Source organism: Dinoponera quadriceps, unplaced genomic scaffold (assembly GCF_001313825.1).
Source record: "Dinoponera quadriceps isolate SergipeBrazil2010 unplaced genomic scaffold, ASM131382v1 scaffold113, whole genome shotgun sequence".
Classification (NCBI taxonomy): domain Eukaryota; kingdom Metazoa; phylum Arthropoda; class Insecta; order Hymenoptera; family Formicidae; genus Dinoponera; species Dinoponera quadriceps.
This window is the reverse complement of record NW_014554899.1, coordinates 184,163-200,799: the sequence shown is the minus strand read 5'-3', so window position 1 is coordinate 200,799 and position 16,637 is coordinate 184,163. Positions and strand designations below refer to the sequence as shown.

Genomic DNA, 16,637 nt, shown 5'->3' with positions numbered 1-16,637 from the left:
AGTATGTAACTAGCAGAGTAATAAAATGGTTCTATGCATAGAGATATAAGAATAGAGGGAACAAGGGATATATGCTACCTGTAAGTGGAAGTGATAGAGGTCAAGAGAGAGATGGATGCCGAGTGTCCTATCTGTCTCTTTCTAGTCGAGCGCTGTGATTGGTTGTTACAATGAGCCGCCAAGACGACCACGCGACGTCAGGAGGGGAGAAAGCAGACTAAAATTTCGTTTTGTAAATATGCGTGCACATGTGTGTAGAATTAAATTCGTTAAATATTCGAACGTTAACAAAATAATAATTGGACGCGATTTATTTAGAAATGAGGCATTGTTTGAAAGGCGGAGTCTTATCCTGGATGTAACCGCAGTTTTCACTCGTAAGAAAGTACAAATACGTAACCTCAAATAATTATATGTTATTTTTTCCTACATTAAAAAAAATATGTAAATGTTGTAGGCTATCGAAGGATGTAGATATAAGGCGTAAATGGTTGAATATACTTCAACTACCTTTGTATTTTGAAGTGAAAACAGCATATATTTGCAGTGATCATTTTAGCAATGACAGTTTCTTTGAATTGGATGGAGAAAAATGTATAGCTATATCGTCGTTGGCGCGGCAGCCAATCCCAGCGCGTGACTAGAAAGAGACAGATAGGACACTCGGCATCCATCTCTCTCTTTGCCTCTATGACTTCCACTTACAGGCTTGTTCCCTCTATTCTTATATCTTTATGGTTCTATGTCACAATCGTGCAACTGAAAGATATTCAATGTAGCGGAACGTAATATGGGACTTACAACTGTACGTGCGCGAATAATGGCTTGTGCACACTAAACACTTGCTGTGCATCGTGATGTGACGCGACAGCCAATAGACTTCGGCAGACCAGCGCGATGCGACACGCAATCTCCAATGAGCGTTCTGGAAGAGCTGCACGCTCATCGCGCTGGTTGCAAGAGCCCTTACAGAGAAACGGCACGTTGATTGGTTACCGTATCGCGTTTCGCCGCGCTGCAAGCGTTTTCAAGTTCTGTGTGGAAAGCCTTAAGAATATGCCTGTTTTTCGTCTCACGTATTCATCACTGTTCGGTAGGTTGGTGGTTCCTTTTCGTGTTCGTGAGGCGTGAATAGAGGTGAGTTGAGACGTAGTTTCTTGTAATTTGTAGAAAATAGAAGCTAGAACTTGCTCGATTTCATTGATTTCGGCGGATCGTTGCGACAAGTAATATATTTTTTGGACGCGTGACATATTTTATTTTCTTTACATTCTAAATATGGAAAAAAGATCTGCTCGGCACGTGGCCGACAAGATGCGAGTACTGTCGAAGCGAACATACGCTTGCTGCAATACGCGCGTTGCGATTGATAATTGAACGTATCGCAACGATTACGCTTGATCGCGATATATTGCAACGGCGAAGACGACATAATTGCGCGAATATCCGCGAGGTTAGCTTTGCTTCGCGGTGTCAGCGAAATAACCGATAGTGCTGCTTCAGTGGCTTCCATTTTCTTTGGTCACTTTTTGCGGTCCGCAGGTACCGTCAATATTATAAACGTGGTCATTACAGTAAAAGCGACATGACAAATCTTCTCGCACCTTTGATAACTTATACATTATAACGCAAATAATAATCGAACGAAGCACGTAGGTAGGTACAGCATACATTTAAAATCTTCATCGTATACCCTATGAGAATTAATCTGACGTTGCGTTCCCCTACGAATTTGTACGGGATCGTTCAGATTTTCCGAGTTATTCAAGTAACAATTCTCTTTCCAAGGGTAGTAATCCTATGCGAGAGGAAGAATCATCCGCATAACGAAATGCCGCAGAACGAGTATATCGAGAGGCACCGTAAACTCTACGGTCGTCGCTTGGATTATGAGGAAAGAAAGAGAAAAAGGGAGGCTCGCGCGCCTCACAAACGAGCGGAGCAAGCCCGTAGTTTGCGCGGTCTCAAGGCCAAGATGTTCAATAAGGAGCGACGCAACGAGAAGATCCAGATGAAGAAAAAGATCAAAGCCCATGAAGAAAGGAAGATCAAGGAGAAGTCTGATAAACTGCCAGAAGGAGCTTTGCCTGTCTATCTGTTGGATCGTGATGTGACCCAACGCGCAAAAGTACTGTCCAATATGATCAAGCAGAAACGGAAGGAAAAGGTTGGCAAGTGGGACGTTCCGATACCTAAAGTCAGAGCGCAATCAGAATCGGAAGTTTTTAAAGTTCTGAGAAGTGGCAAATCAAAGCGAAAGTCTTGGAAAAGAATGGTGACCAAAGTGACTTTCGTCGGGGAAAACTTTACGAGGAAACCTCCCAAATTCGAGAGATTCATCAGACCAATGGCGTTGAGGTTTAAAACCGCCCACGTAACTCATCCTGAGTTGAAAGCAACGTTCTCCTTGCCAATCATCGGTGTCAAGAAAAATCCCAGCTCCCCAATGTACACAAGTTTGGGTGTTATCACGAAGGGTACCATTATCGAAGTAAACATCTCGGAATTGGGTCTTGTGACGCAATCGGGCAAAGTTGTGTGGGGCAAATATGCACAAGTTACCAATAATCCTGAAAACGACGGATGCATTAACGCTGTTTTGCTTGTATAAACCGTTTCGAACACACTATTATTACCTGTAAGAGACTGCATTTCTAAATTATTCACGTATGTGATGATAATTTCTTAAATAAAAATTTCCCAAGAAATTTCTGTTGTATGAATTATTATCGCCCACATTTACATCTAAGTATGAGTATGTATAATTTGCCTATATAAGACAAACCAATTTTTGTTTAGACATCTGAAACGATGCCGGTTACTTGGGTTCTTGTTTCAAATCTGATGTTAATATTTAATAAACTACATGACTACAAACGTATTGCAATATGTTACAGATTCATCAATCATGCAGATATTCGTGAAAACTCTTACGGGGAAGACCATCACCCTTGAGGTTGAGGCGTCAGATACGATTGAGAATGTGAAGGCAAAAATTCAGGATAAGGAGGGTGAGAAAATTAGCAATCCACAAAGGGTTTCATCTAAATTTCTTGCGCATGTGTCCAATGAATATATCTAAATATAAATTATCGAGTTCTAAGCATGCTACGTGTTATTTTAGGAATTCCACCTGATCAGCAGAGATTGATCTTTGCTGGGAAGCAATTGGAAGACGGCCGGACTCTCTCAGATTACAATATTCAAAAAGAGTCTACATTACACTTGGTACTGCGCTTGCGAGGTGGTGCTAAGAAGCGCAAGAAGAAGAATTATTCCACTCCTAAAAAAATTAAGCATAAGAAGAAGAAGGTTAAGCTGGCTGTGCTTAAATATTATAAGGTAGTCCATCCGTTTATTTTACTTTAGACTACCTCTCTGCTCTTGACTTGCTTATTACTGACTCGCGAAAGGTCCAAATGCATTGGAAAATATGTTTTTCAGGTGGATGAAAACGGCAAAATCCACCGTTTGCGTCGGGAATGCCCGATGGAGCAGTGCGGCGCGGGTGTATTCATGGCGGCGATGGAAGACCGTCATTATTGTGGAAAGTGTGGATACACTTTAGTATTTAATAAGCCCGACGATAAATAAAATGCGGCATATGAACTTTTACATATGTAATATGTAAATTACTATCCCTTGCTTTTTTTTTTTTAGAACACTTCAATATTTTTATCTCGCCAGGATACATTATTTTAATTCTGCTGTTGCACCTAGATTGTCTTGAGAAAAAAGTAAAGAAAATTTTTGAAAGATTTCAACGAATCGTTCTAAAAGTCATCTATTATCTGTCACACATATTCATACACATACTCGTAATACTTAAATGTTAAGTTTACATCCAGAGTATGCTCTGTACACTAATCCTTAAACTATTAGCATTAAGGATCGCCAGTGACTACGTCAGGCATTTTGAATTACGACATTAGAGACGAGAACAGTCGTAGAAAGTGGTCGATACGAGTGAACGATTTTTACAATTGACGACTTCCGATCTATCATGGGGCTGCCTTTTTTACTTACAAGATGATAAACCAATAAAATTGTTTACATTTGGAATAAATTACGACGAGAATGCTGCGAGGTGGTGCCAATATATTTACAAGAATTATTCCACCGCACAAAAAATGAGGTATAAGAAAAAGCATACGGCAATGGAAGACTATCATCGTTGCGGAAAATATGGATATGCTCTCGCGCTCGATAAATCCGACGATAAATAAATTTCTGCGAATAAGATCCTATCCGATTATATTCCAAAGAAATTGGGACTGCATCCGATTGTATTCGTATCAATCGTGTATCACGTACTAAATGTATATACATTTATGTTCAGTAAACCAGAGAATAAATTTGGAATATGTACACAGGATCTTATTTGACTGTAACATTCAAGAACAGTCCGCATTGCATCCGGTGCATTCACACCAGCATACTTTTATTCAATAAGCGGAATGATAAATGCGGCGAAAGAATCCTATTGTAACTCTAACATGCCGAAGGAGTGTTGGGATTGTACCTGGTTGTATTCATGTCAGTTGTGTATTACATTAGGTATACACACACAATACACCAGAAAATAAATTTGACATATGTAAGATACCAGTTGGGCATGACACCTGATGTATACATACTTATATTCAATGATCCAAATAAGCACATTCGGCAAATGTGAATACGAAAGATTGTATTCGATAAGTCGAATGCACTTCAGTATTCAATAAACCAGATAATAAATGAAACACAGCCAATAAATTGTTGCATGCAACGTAAAAAGTTATCATACGCTTTTTCTCTATTCTTACTGCCTAAGCCCCGATCTTATTTGTGCGCCTCTGAATAAGAAAAATAGCTCGCGTACATTTCTAATTCTCTTGTCTCTGATGTCGCAACTGAAATTCATTTGGAAATGTATACATTACGGATCCTGAATGAAATGCCTGTATCTAAAACTAAAATCACAAATTTCATTATTAAGTAGACTCTACACACACATTTCGCACACACATTGTTTCCCGCAACAAAATTATTATAATACTTATTATATTCGGTCAATAAAACTGCACACATATAGCGCAATGAGAACTACCGACCAACCTCAAAGTGACAATAATAGGAAGAATACACACTTTAGCAGTTTGTATACGGTATGCTTATTGAAATTCAATGATCATTGCGAAATCAGATTTTACATATTTAAAACTCGTGTGGCCCTTACCCAATCGCGTAACAATTGTCTTACATTTCCGTCTTGCTTCGCCGTTCTGTGCGTGAATCAACACTCTTCAAATTTGGTTTCAACACCGAGAACATTTTCTCCGTTGCAGTAGGATGGATGCTCATTTGTAATTCCGTTAAAGATTCCTCAGTCTTAAAGGAAAAAAAAAAAAAAAGCGAACACAAGATATATCTTTGTGAATGTGTGAGTCTGTGTACACGAGCCTTACCTGTCTAAGCAATTGTGCGGCTGTATGCAGAACTCTCTGCCACTTTCTCATTTCCACATTGTGCAAACTTTCTTGCTGCTGCAAAAGATTGATCCAATCTTCCTCAGTCTTTGGCGTATTTCTAGAAAAACAAGCAACATCACACTCTCTCTTCCGTCACACGCGAGATCACGCGTGATAACACTCACTTTAATACGTGCAGATCCATAATAGTGTACGCAGCAGCTTCTTCGAGTCCCCATAATTTATAATATAACAAGCCGTTAATTACCATCAAGCACAGTACAGCGATCAATAGTATCGTGCTGAGGATCATGTTGGTGTCGCTCCTGGCGGTAATGGCTGAAACAGAAAGAAAGAACACCTCCCATAAGTGACCCGAAGCAATTTTCGCGTGAATAATGCGTCACAAAGAGACATATTTCCGTCGTATTCACCGTGGGCATGCGACGAATTGGAAGGAGAGATTTGATGATTCCCAGCCATGTGCTCGGAAGCATGAGTTTGCAACGTGGCTCCGACGCCCGTCGCGCGTCGTCGTTTCCTAGTTTTCCGTTTCAAGCCTCCGCTTCCACTGCCTTCTTCGCACTCCACCGTCAACGCCTTTGTTAAACTATCGAAATACTCTTCCAAGCCTGCCCAACAATTCTTCTCAATCATACCTGTTTTGTTCGAGACAAGATTCGACGGTTAATCACTCGATCGCGTTGTTTTTGCTCGCGCACATATTGCCGAATAGAGCGTCGCACAAATCGAGGAAATCTTTTTTTTTGTTACGGTATGAGAGATTCGGTATAATCTATAGATGTGTGTATATACTCACTTTTCACGAAACTCCACACATTCTTTTTGTATTTGATCTGCGAGAAGATCATGAGACCTGTCTCGTTCTCGGAAATACTGTGTATACAATAATGCGTTGAGACGCTGAAGGAATCCGCGTAAGGTATGCCGGCGTTTATACTCTCTATGTCGATGCAATAGAGATGGCCCGGCCTACTACACGGCAGCATCACCTGCACGGAACAAATGTTACTACTTGGAGAATACACTCCGAACACTTTGCCGTTACCTGTGTCTCCGTAACATGGCAAGTCCTCGGACCGAGAGCCTGACTCAAGGATATCGTGTACGAAAGCGTTCTCATCTTCTGATCAGTTTGAGTGTTTTGCGTCCATGCGGATTGTATCAAATCTAAATCAACAAGTATATTAGAGAAATGATAGAGGAGAATTTATATTAATCATAAAATATCACAACACGCACACGACGTTATGTGTAATATGTTAGCACATATGTTATTGTGAATCACAAAATTAATTTCCCTAGAATTTCCTCAAATCTACATCTCTAATTGAAAGAAAAACCTTTTCTCAGATTGGAGACAATTGACGTAAGTTGTTGAATCGTACTCTTTGAAATGAATTCATTCTTTCACGACAAGAATCTTCATTATTGTTATTACCGGTAGTCTTGCGGGCAGTATGGAAATCTAAGAAGAATTTCGAATTTGTGAAGAGCAAGGTAAACAGCTGGTCGATGTGAATAGGCAATGTTGCTTTGTTAACTTGCCGACCTTCATGCAGGGAGGTGCAGACCATGGAGCTCCGCATGTTTATTTTCACTGGAACAAGCACATTATCACGACCGTGTTACGCGCGCACGTAACCCAATAGGGCTTAGTATTTACATATTTTCAGATCAAAACTGCCGTTCCTTGCACAGATTTCTAATCGAGATATCACGTCTTTTTGCAACGTGTATCGCGGTGATGTGTTAGTAAATATAAACTAAATGTCAATGGAACATCGAGTGATGTATCTCATCATTCGCGGCTGGAAGTCGGGTGAGAGTTAAAAGTGTGAAATGCGCAGAGAAAGAAACTTACGGCCGTGCTTTTCGGCCTCGCTTTCCGTCGTATCGCTCAAATCCGTTGGATCGAGAACGGGTTCCGATCTGGGCAGTGGTTGCGGCTGAAGCTGCGGTGGCTGAACCACCGGTTGAAGCTCAGCTGGCTCAGCAGGAGCGGGATCCACGGCTGGAATTGCTGTATTTTCCATGGTGACTTCGGCCTTTGTTTTCATCGAATACAAAAATTCAGGATGACATTCAGGACTGCTCCACTAAGGGATATATTGTCTGGCATACCTCAGAAAAGGATTCTACGGAGAGACGAGTCGACAATTTCTCCTCGTCCGTTGCGGGTAACGGTGGTACGTAATCTTCGTCGTCGGACGTCAAACCTAATTCATCACCGTAACAAGCATGTACAAGCTGCCACATTTCAGCCATACTCATGTGCTGAAAAATAGAAAAATCTGCGTTATTTTATCTCTTATCTACCTCTAATCTCTATACTTAATATCTTATCTCGAGAGAGGCACATTATTCATAAGCATGTACAAAGTGTTTAAAAATCGTCAGTTCTCAATGTAATCTAAACGCTGGTTCTCGTGGAAGAAAGATATTCGAGTCTAACTCTCTATTGCAACATTGTTCAGCGATATTCCAAGAGAGTGAGACAATTTTCTAAAGTACCCTCTCGTTTGCAATAATCTAGATTAGGATATTCTTTGAAAAGCGCAATGGAAACTCGAGTTAGTTATATACGAATTATGCATACCTCGCCAATGAGAGCATTTTGCCAAACACGAAATAACATCACATATGTTTTGTCTCTTGCTCCAAACGATGTTAGGAAAAACTTGTCAGTTATGGTGCATATCAGGATAGCATTTGGAATGACAAGCGCAGTTTTTTCTTTGGTAATAGATGTAACATCTTTCCAACGTAGGGAGACCAGTGTCTCCCACATAAATATATTAGCATAAAAGCACACGTAATTTTGAGATACATAAAGTCTACCGTGTACCAATATTTCACGCTGCAGAGCACAAGAATAGTCTAAAAGTCATAATGTTAGATTAATTAAATCGTAGAATGTTACATAATCGGTTTAACATACGCTAACATGGATGCAACAAATGTCAAGAGTTAGTCTGGCAAAACTGGTTTGCAAGCGATAAAATACAGCATGATACATTCTCTAGTAACAAAGGGGGCAGAGGGTACATCCTTAAAATAATACTTACCTACCACCAACCTCTCGTCATCGGGCACGTCTTTGAATATTCGTCTAAAGTCCTCGGAACGAGACTTATAAGTTGGGTACAATACATTATACCAGGAGGATTTCTTCTTAGCTCGGTCACTGGCGCGTGATTCCTTTTTACTCTCGTGAGCGGAGCTTTTACCAAGCTCAGTCGAATCCGATGATCTGTTTATCTGATCCTGTGTATTTTTACAACAAATCACACATGGTTTCTCATGGATAACAAGGCAAACGTGTGGAAGAAAAGTCATACATACCTGAGACGAAAGCTGATCTTCCGACTTGTTTATACGAATCAATTCTTTGGCGGAGGAATCAGAATTCAACCTAGAATATTCTCGTCTATTGTAGGCTCTCGGGCTAGGACGCGGGGATAGATTAGGACTGGACACAGGACTATTACGTTCGGCACCGGAACCAGAATGCGTCTCTTGAACGTTTTCCGGAGATGTTACGCTTCCTAAATTTGTCGCAGAATTTTGATTACCCAAGTTGGAAGAATTGATGCTATTGATTACCTCGTGACTAGATATCAATAGGTTCTCCACGGATTTGTTCCTGTCGGAAGAGAAGCAAATAGTCAGGGCGCTACCAGACAGTTTGCCATTGCGCCAGTAACGATACGTACATGCTTGATACCGAGCGTGTCCGAGCCCTCTCCGTTTGGAAGTAGCAAGTCACGCGATGTCAGCGTCCAAGCTTTCGGAACTGTCAAACATCGACGTAATGGCAGCTTAAGAGCTTCTGAGCAGCGTGTAAAGCAAATTTCGTGCGATCGTTAATGTGCATTTAATTGGCCGAAAGAACGTTTATCGAACACACTGACACTTGAAACCTGACACCGCGATAATAACGAGACATTTCGGACGAAGAGCAGAGGACATCGCTCCGTTCGGCATCACCCTCTTCGTGTCGCAACGATGGCTCGACAGCAACTCCGGGACATCGCGATCGAACCTTTGGTTACTGACCTTTTTTCGTTATCTATGACATCGGAAAGTCCATTAGAACTGTCGATTACACCGCAAAAACACGCGCTCACTCGCGTTCGAAAGTGCTGCGGCGCATCGATCATGAAACATGTGATGACGAATATTAATCACACGGCTACGTTCATTGGAACGAGGCGCTTGATAAACGCAATTGCGGATCTGATTGGTGTGTTTCGGTTGGAACTTGTTCCTCTTATACGCACTTTTCTTTTTCGCTTTTCAGAGCACAGATTTACGAGCGCGACCTTACGGTTACACTCGTTACTATTGTTAGTTCGAAAAATCTACTACGAGCCGCCACCGTCTCTTACGAGATCGTAGTATGACTCAGTGATGAGTCGGACACCTTTTGTTTTAACTTCAAAGCAGTGCGACTCAACAGTGAGTGCAACTTTCAAATGAAATATGCACAATATATCGATTTTCAAAGATTATCAACGTAAGTATCAATCAATCGTTGAAAATGGGCCTTTAATCAGGCTTTTGGAGCCATCTGTTGAGGGAAGGTAGAAAGACAGTTGTCACTCCGCTGCAATTACGTCAATACTTACGTTTGTTACATTTCCAGTTATGTGAATTAAAAGAAATAAGACATCGATGAGGTAACTCTGTACCGAAGATTTACCATGCAGCTTTTCGAATTTTGAATTCACGAATCAAGTCTAGGATACAATTTTCGATTCAAAGTTGCCCGGAGCAATTGGTAGGTTGTATACAAACAATTCGTAGTCATCGTGTTGATGACGCAACAACTGCAAAAATGGTGAGCTTAATTCATCGGATTATTAAAGAAAAATTCGACAGGATACATACGAAACAGTAGTTATAAGGTTATGTATTTGATGTACAAACAAAATACAGTCGCGTATCACTTTTGGTATCACATAGTAATGCAGTTATCAAACGAATCGAGTCACGATAATTTACGCTTATATATCTGTTTTTTCTGTAGGCGACATTGAAGCACGACATTGAACTACCTAGTAAAATCCCAGAATTATTACTGGAGAAACATGTCAAGTATCTCATCTCTTACGAAACTGATAAAGACGAATATGTAAGAGCTTATAAAATACATTTACACATTGGTAACACTTAATTTCGTAGCAGTCTTCCAAGATGATCGATTTACTTTTCAGACCTACTGTATGACGGAGCACATGAGAATGTCTGGCATGTATTGGGGCCTTACTGCGCTAGATTTAATGGGAAAGTTAGAACAAGCCGATAAGCAACGAGTATTAGAATTTATCGGCCAGTGTCAAAGTGACTGCGGTGGTATCAGTGCCAGTGTGGAACACGATCCGCATTTACTTTATACGCTCAGTGCTATTCAGATATTGTGCATTTACGATGCACTGGATGTAATAGACGTTGAGAAAGTTGTGAAATATGTGAAAGAGAGGCAACAGCCGGATGGAAGTTTCACCGGCGATTATTGGGGAGAGGTGGATGTCAGATTTTCATTCTGCGCCGTTGCTACTTTGTCACTTCTGGTAACTATCGTGTCTAGTCACAGCACTTCGATATAAGAGCATCCTAGATCAGAGTCGTTTCCTTTGCAGAATCGCTTGGACGCGATAGACGTCGAGAAGGCGGTGGAATTCATATTAAAGTGTATGAATTTTGACGGAGCGTTTGGTTCGAAACCCGGATCTGAGAGTCACGCAGGTTTAATATATTGTTGCGTGGGACTGCTCTCGATAACAGGTACTATACTTGCCACCGAAAATCCAGGAAGTAGTATTGTTGCTTATCGGAGTGTTTTCCAGGACACCTGCATCTGATAGATGCTGATCGTTTAGGATGGTGGTTATGCGAGAGGCAACTGCCGTCCGGCGGTTTAAACGGCAGACCGGAAAAATTGCCAGACGTGTGTTATTCCTGGTGGGTTCTATCGGCTTTGACGATTTTGGGTCGCCTCCATTGGATAGATAAGAAACGCCTAGTAAGTAATGACCCGTCAGATGAATATCTTGGTTGGCCGATCGATCCACACGTCTCGTTACAGGTGAATTACATCTTGACTTGTCAAGACGTCGAATCCGGCGGTTTCAGCGATCGACCCGGAGACGTGGCCGATCCTTTTCATACCTTGTTCGGCCTCACCGCGTTGTCGTTGTTAGACAAGGACTACTCGTTGAAACCGATCAATCCCACTTATTGTATGCCCGAGTATGTAATCGAGCGTTTAGGTCTCAGGCCGTCGAGGCTCGACGCGTGATTATACACATTACGTGTAGTGCAGGTTGTACATTATTTCTTACCTACGTTAAATATACGATTGTAGATTTTTCATAAAGCGTATCTCTTTCGATCGTCACGCGACGACCTCAACATCCTTTTCTAACTGCGGCTGTGAGAGTCGCAGTTATTCCCGTGTACCTTTCTTTGGGCCTATTTGATTTTCTTTTCGCAGGATAGCTCGGAAAGAGGAACGGCTTAAACAAGTTTTATCTCGCGCGTTAAGTGTCGTGCGAAAGTATTCCGTCGAGCAAAATTCATTCAGGAGATCCGCCGCTAAGATTACATGCGGAACGATCCGATTTGACGCGTACATAGAGTAGTTTGCAAGGTAAACATGTTTCAAGTAAATCCGCGATTTTTTCCGAACTATCGAACGACGACACGTCCGAACCGGAAGTATATAATTCCAGTCGCGGATGACGACGAATAACGAGGATTGCCATTTTGTCGGCTCGGTGCGAGGCGTAGCGGCACGCCTACTCGTCGACGAACTCTGGCCGCGGAAGGTGCTGCGATTGGTGTGCCTTCTCCCACTCTTCCGTTTGGCGGTGAACGATCTAAATTGAACGATTAGAGATCGGATCTCGCTGACAAAGAAAATATCGATCGGAAACGATCGGCTGGCTATCCTCTTTCTCTCTCGAGGGGGATAATTTCGCCGCGAAGAGCGATAATCACGTTTACTCGCAAACGTACTTTCCATCGCGTATTGTCGGGCAGCAACATATCGCGGGCCATCGAAGGGTTTCGCGAGAGCTCAACTAGAGTAGCCCCGCGCGCGAAAGAGGACCTTCGTAACGTACGACGTCGATCGGATTGGCCGGTTGCTCGCGCGTCTCGCCTAGGGAGGTGGCCGAGGGAACGCCGGCCCTCCGCGGACGTTCGGCGCGGAAATGGACGTCGCGCCGGGGTAGGGGGCGGTCGAGCGCCATTGGACGCGGAGGTGGTCGTACGGGACCCCCGGTTGGGAAGTTGCAGCGCGACGACCTCCAATCCGGGCCGCTGGGCGACGGGCGAGATGGCGGGGCACCTCGCAGTGCGGGGGTGTGGGTATAGATCGACCGCAGTATCCGTGGAGACGCGATCGCGGTTGCTCGAGTGTTCGGTCGCTCTTCTCCGGCGCGCGCGCGCGCGACGACAGTCGCCGAAACGAGTGCAGAGCTCGCGTGGTGATACATATATATCGTGACACGTGCGACGACGGCAGCGGCGACGGGAGCTCGCCTCGGCCAGCCGCGGACCCCAGCGTGGTTGGGTCCGATGGGGATCTCGGTCGGAGGATGCCGACGGCGAGCGAGTATCGGATGCCTGGCTCGCGGACGACGCTGAGCGGAGTTCCGGAAGAACGCTCGTCCTAGAGGAGCCGTTTCTCTCTTCCCGCTCTTGGACGTCGTCGATGATGCCGCGGCCGTCGCGCGATACTTACGGTGACCAGAAACCACCTTACTCCTACATATCGCTGACGGCGATGGCGATATGGTCGTCGAGGGACAAGATGTTGCCGCTCGCCGAGATCTACAAGTTCATCGCCGACCGTTTCCCGTATTATAGGAAGGACACGCGACGATGGCAGAACTCTTTGAGGCACAATTTGTCCTTCAACGATTGCTTCATCAAGGTTAGTCCGAACTTGCGTCGATGAACAAAAACCTCGGCTTGTGCGAATGAGCGTGGCTTGCCGAAAGTCGCGTCCTCGGTTAGCGCGGAAAGTCGTCGAATGAAGCGTGACGAGGGGTGGAACGGATCTTGCTCGTTGATCGGCGCGACGATGCGCCTTTTCAACGCGAATGTCCGACGTAGGGCGCAAGGTGTTTGGTCATTGTATTATCGGGCCATCTGTTTCGCACCTGCCAACGTGCGCGATCACCGACATGGCGCACACGGTTCTACAAAATTACGAAGGACTGTCGTCCACACTTTGGAGGCTTGTGAAGTAATCAGACTGTAACTTTTAATCGCGAAAAATTCACATCTTCCGAGTCGAAATTTTACTTCTAGCCTACTTAGTTTTGGACGATGCTGTACGGTAAACTTAAGTACCGGCCTAAATTTCCAAATGGAGAAAACGCCTTTTCATTTGTAGCATCGAAGAAGCACATATTGTTAATGAGAATTTCTTTCCGTCTGCTCTCCTTGAACTACACTTTCGTGTAGAATTTAAAATTGTGGAAAATCCTCGAGAAGAACGAAGAGAGACGACAATTATGTAATGTTTGATTCGTGACTTCGCTGTGACCGTTTCGAAAAGACCTGCAAGCCGAAGATGCTATATTGCGACGGAAGCCGCTTGGCAGCAAAATCGGAATTAGACAAAATTCACATCGCGTACGCTCGAGCGGTAATTATTGTCGTTAGAAAGCGTGAAGCTATAAATACGATGGAAAGTAATAATGTCTCTGCGAGAGATTTCATCTTCCGGAAGACGTCGATCGAATCCAGATTGTCGTGCGTACGAAAGAACACATTGTTCCAATCCGTCGAACGCGTCAAGAGCTTTACAAGGTCGCACTAATTTCAAATTCGGTCGATCTTCTCTGTCACAATGCGGCGTTGAAATCGTCGAAGCGCCACCCCTCTCTCGTCGGTATTTATAGCGTAATAACAGCGACCGCGATATATTTCCTTCCCTCCGTGCGCGAGATCTGTCCTTTCCGATCGAATTAACTCGCCCGATCGGCAGATAATCGTTTCGCGTTATTAAATGTAAAACGTGTTCGTTCCTGGCAAGTAATGAACCGCGCGGGCTCTCTACAGCTCATCAATCGCGTTATATCGTCCGAACCATCGCGGACGACGTGTCGGGCCGAGATATCGAGAGAGGAAAAACACGAGCCCCCCACCTGATCGTGCTTTACGAGAAGCGTACGTAATTGCCTCGGATGTTGCGTCGTCTCGATCGTCGTTTATGAACTCGCGCGAACCTAGTTTCAGCTCGATCAACGTTTCCGTGTCAGAGGAGGTTGGTTTGCGTGCTCGGAAGCAAAAGAAATATTCCGGAGGTGAAGAATGCATCGATGGAACTTCCGCGCCTAATTGGAGCAAATCTTCTCGATTCGACAGCAACGTTGTTAGTTTCAATGATATTTTGCGGAGTCAAGAAGATTCGCTCCAATTCATTTGTTTCTTTCTCGCCCGCCAAAGGATATCTTAAATCGAGGGATGTAGCGCGCAGCGTGATAAACCGTGGCGGATTTCCAGGTGCCGCGTGGTCCGCATCGGCCGGGAAAGGGAGCCTACTGGGCGTTGCACCCCGCCGCGTTGTCCATGTTCGAGAACGGCTCGCTCCTCCGCCGACGGAAGCGCTTCAAGCTGCACAAGCCGGACAAGGAGCTGCTCAAGTCCGAGCTGCAGGCTCTCGCCTCGGCGATGCCGCNCCGCCGCCACTACCACCACTGCCACTACCGCCGCCGCCGCCGCCACCACCGCTGTTACCGTTGTTGCTGTTGCCGTTGCCGTTGCCGCCACCGACGGCGCCTCCGCCGCCGCCGCCGCCACCGTTACCTCCGACGCCGCCGCCGCCACCGCCGCCGCCGCCGCCGCCACCGCCGCCGCCGGCGGAACCCGTCGACGCGACGACGTGCTCCGCCAACGGCCTCAGCCTGGCGAATCTCCATCGCTTGCGCGACGACCTTCTCCGATGGGAGATACAGGAGAGACGAATGATGGTCGGTCCCGGCGAATTCGCCGCGAGCGGCTTCGGTAGGTTCGACGGCGCGACCTCCGGCCTGCCGGTGCCGGCCGCCGCGCCGGAAGCGGTCGCCGGTTACTACCTGCTGTCACCGGAGGTCAGGCAGAGACTGACCGCCGACGGCGGCAACGAGATTCTGCGGACGTACGAGGCGGCGGCGCTCTTGCACTCGGCGTCGTGGAATTTTCCCGGCTTCCCGGTCTCGCCGTCCTCGTACGCGGTGTCGCCGTACCTCCAGGCCGCCGCTGCCGTAAGGCAGCACGGCCCGCCGCGGCGACGTTTGTCCGGTGAGCGCGCCCCGGAGACCGGCAGAGACGGCGAGCCGAGCGTCTTCGAGAGTTACGAGGTCGCGAATTACCGCGACAACAAGCTCACCGACGCGGACGAGCCGCTCTCGTCGTCCTCCTCCTCGTCCACCTCGTCGTCCAGGTTGAACCTCTACCGCGGCGCCGTGGCCGTCTCGCCGCCGATCTCGCCGACCTCGCCGAATTCGCCCGCGTCCAAGTCCTATTCTCGTCACCTCTCGCCGATCTCGAGCCTGGTGGTGGAGGTCGAGCGAACGCTGCCCAGTCGCGAGGACCCGCTCGTGCTCACCGCCGAGAAGAGGGTGAAGAAGCCGTTCACCATCGAGAACATCATCGCGCCCGACGACAAGCTGGGTGAGAACGAAGCAGCCGCGAGGCTGGCCGACGAGTCGAAAAAGTCGTCGCTCCTCGCGCCCAGGCCGCTTTACGCCGGCTACTCGATGTCGGTCGCGGGTGTTCAGAGGCCCTCTTACGGCGCCGCCACTTGATTTCGTTGGATGAGCGTAAATGCTGTGTCCGCGACTTCTTGAGAAGTCGATCTTCTTTATTGTCGACGAGACCCTCGTGGATAACGTTAGTTCCTCGTTTCGCCGTCTTCTTATCGGGAGGTGTCTTCGCTTGATATTGGTTTTCGTCGCGGGCTGTCGTCGATCGCGAAACGCCGCGCGTTCTCGCGCATCGAGGTTATCGCTCAAACGCCCGTCTCTACGTAATTCAATAATTAGACGATCTCTAGATGAGGAGCGAGCAAGTCGATTATGTTACTGCGAGCGCCCCCAGCAGGCCTGTGTGACGATTTGCCATCGGAGCCGAGTTTATCTTTTTTTCCACGCATCGAAATCT

General features: G+C 45.7%; 5 protein-coding genes across 11 annotated transcripts; 4 read left to right on the top strand and 1 right to left on the bottom strand.

Moving 5' to 3' along the window:
• Positions 1-1,048: 1,048 nt before the first annotated feature.
• Positions 1,049-3,615, top strand: LOC106742571 (ubiquitin-40S ribosomal protein S27a). The gene is made up of 4 exons (XM_014615668.1): positions 1,049-1,137; positions 2,898-3,011; positions 3,125-3,342; positions 3,445-3,615. The coding sequence occupies exons 2-4, from the start codon at positions 2,909-2,911 to the stop codon at positions 3,592-3,594; spliced, it is 471 nt and encodes a 156-aa protein (XP_014471154.1). The 5' UTR covers positions 1,049-1,137; positions 2,898-2,908; the 3' UTR covers positions 3,595-3,615.
• LOC106742570 (ribosome biogenesis protein NSA2 homolog) lies at positions 1,063-2,708 on the top strand. 3 transcript variants are annotated; one of them, XM_014615666.1, is made up of 2 exons: positions 1,063-1,137; positions 1,794-2,708. In XM_014615666.1, exon 2 carries the CDS (start codon positions 1,832-1,834, stop codon positions 2,609-2,611), a length of 780 nt encoding a protein of 259 aa, XP_014471152.1. In that variant the 5' UTR covers positions 1,063-1,137; positions 1,794-1,831; the 3' UTR covers positions 2,612-2,708. The 3 variants fall into 3 exon arrangements, with proteins under 3 accessions (XP_014471152.1, XP_014471151.1, XP_014471153.1); XM_014615665.1 differs by having other exon boundaries at positions 1,064-1,137; positions 1,789-2,708; XM_014615667.1 differs by lacking the exon at positions 1,063-1,137 and adding an exon at positions 1,285-1,656 and having other exon boundaries at positions 1,789-2,708.
• A 23-nt stretch (positions 3,616-3,638) lies between the features above and the next one.
• On the bottom strand, positions 3,639-9,773 carry LOC106742566 (GRAM domain-containing protein 1B-like). Of its 4 annotated transcripts, XM_014615658.1 has the most exons (14): positions 9,389-9,773; positions 9,191-9,306; positions 8,820-9,120; positions 8,543-8,741; positions 8,074-8,354; positions 7,599-7,751; positions 7,339-7,522; positions 6,916-7,074; positions 6,523-6,644; positions 6,274-6,466; positions 5,888-6,112; positions 5,639-5,792; positions 5,451-5,571; positions 5,242-5,373 (listed from the first exon to the last, which is right to left on the bottom strand). In XM_014615658.1, coding segments are annotated over exons 2-14 (2,226 nt in total). In that variant the 5' UTR covers positions 9,193-9,306; positions 9,389-9,773. The 4 variants fall into 4 exon arrangements, with proteins under 4 accessions (XP_014471145.1, XP_014471144.1, XP_014471146.1 ...); XM_014615659.1 differs by having other exon boundaries at positions 3,639-5,373; positions 9,191-9,773; XM_014615660.1 differs by lacking the exon at positions 6,916-7,074 and having other exon boundaries at positions 9,191-9,773.
• Positions 9,774-9,890: 117 nt separating this feature from the next.
• On the top strand, positions 9,891-11,849 carry LOC106742569 (geranylgeranyl transferase type-2 subunit beta). 2 transcript variants are annotated; one of them, XM_014615664.1, is made up of 7 exons: positions 9,891-9,993; positions 10,123-10,317; positions 10,507-10,611; positions 10,694-11,050; positions 11,120-11,264; positions 11,327-11,502; positions 11,566-11,849. In XM_014615664.1, exons 2-7 carry the CDS (start codon positions 10,315-10,317, stop codon positions 11,776-11,778), a joined length of 999 nt encoding a protein of 332 aa, XP_014471150.1. In that variant the 5' UTR covers positions 9,891-9,993; positions 10,123-10,314; the 3' UTR covers positions 11,779-11,849. The 2 variants fall into 2 exon arrangements, with proteins under 2 accessions (XP_014471150.1, XP_014471148.1); XM_014615662.1 differs by lacking the exon at positions 9,891-9,993 and having other exon boundaries at positions 10,062-10,317.
• Positions 11,850-13,200: 1,351 nt separating this feature from the next.
• On the top strand, positions 13,201-16,282 carry LOC106742497 (forkhead box protein E1-like). The gene is made up of 3 exons (XM_014615468.1): positions 13,201-13,419; positions 15,000-15,139; positions 15,592-16,282. Exons 1-3 carry the CDS (start codon positions 13,201-13,203, stop codon positions 16,280-16,282), a joined length of 1,050 nt encoding a protein of 349 aa, XP_014470954.1.
• The last annotated feature ends 355 nt before the right edge of the window (positions 16,283-16,637 follow it).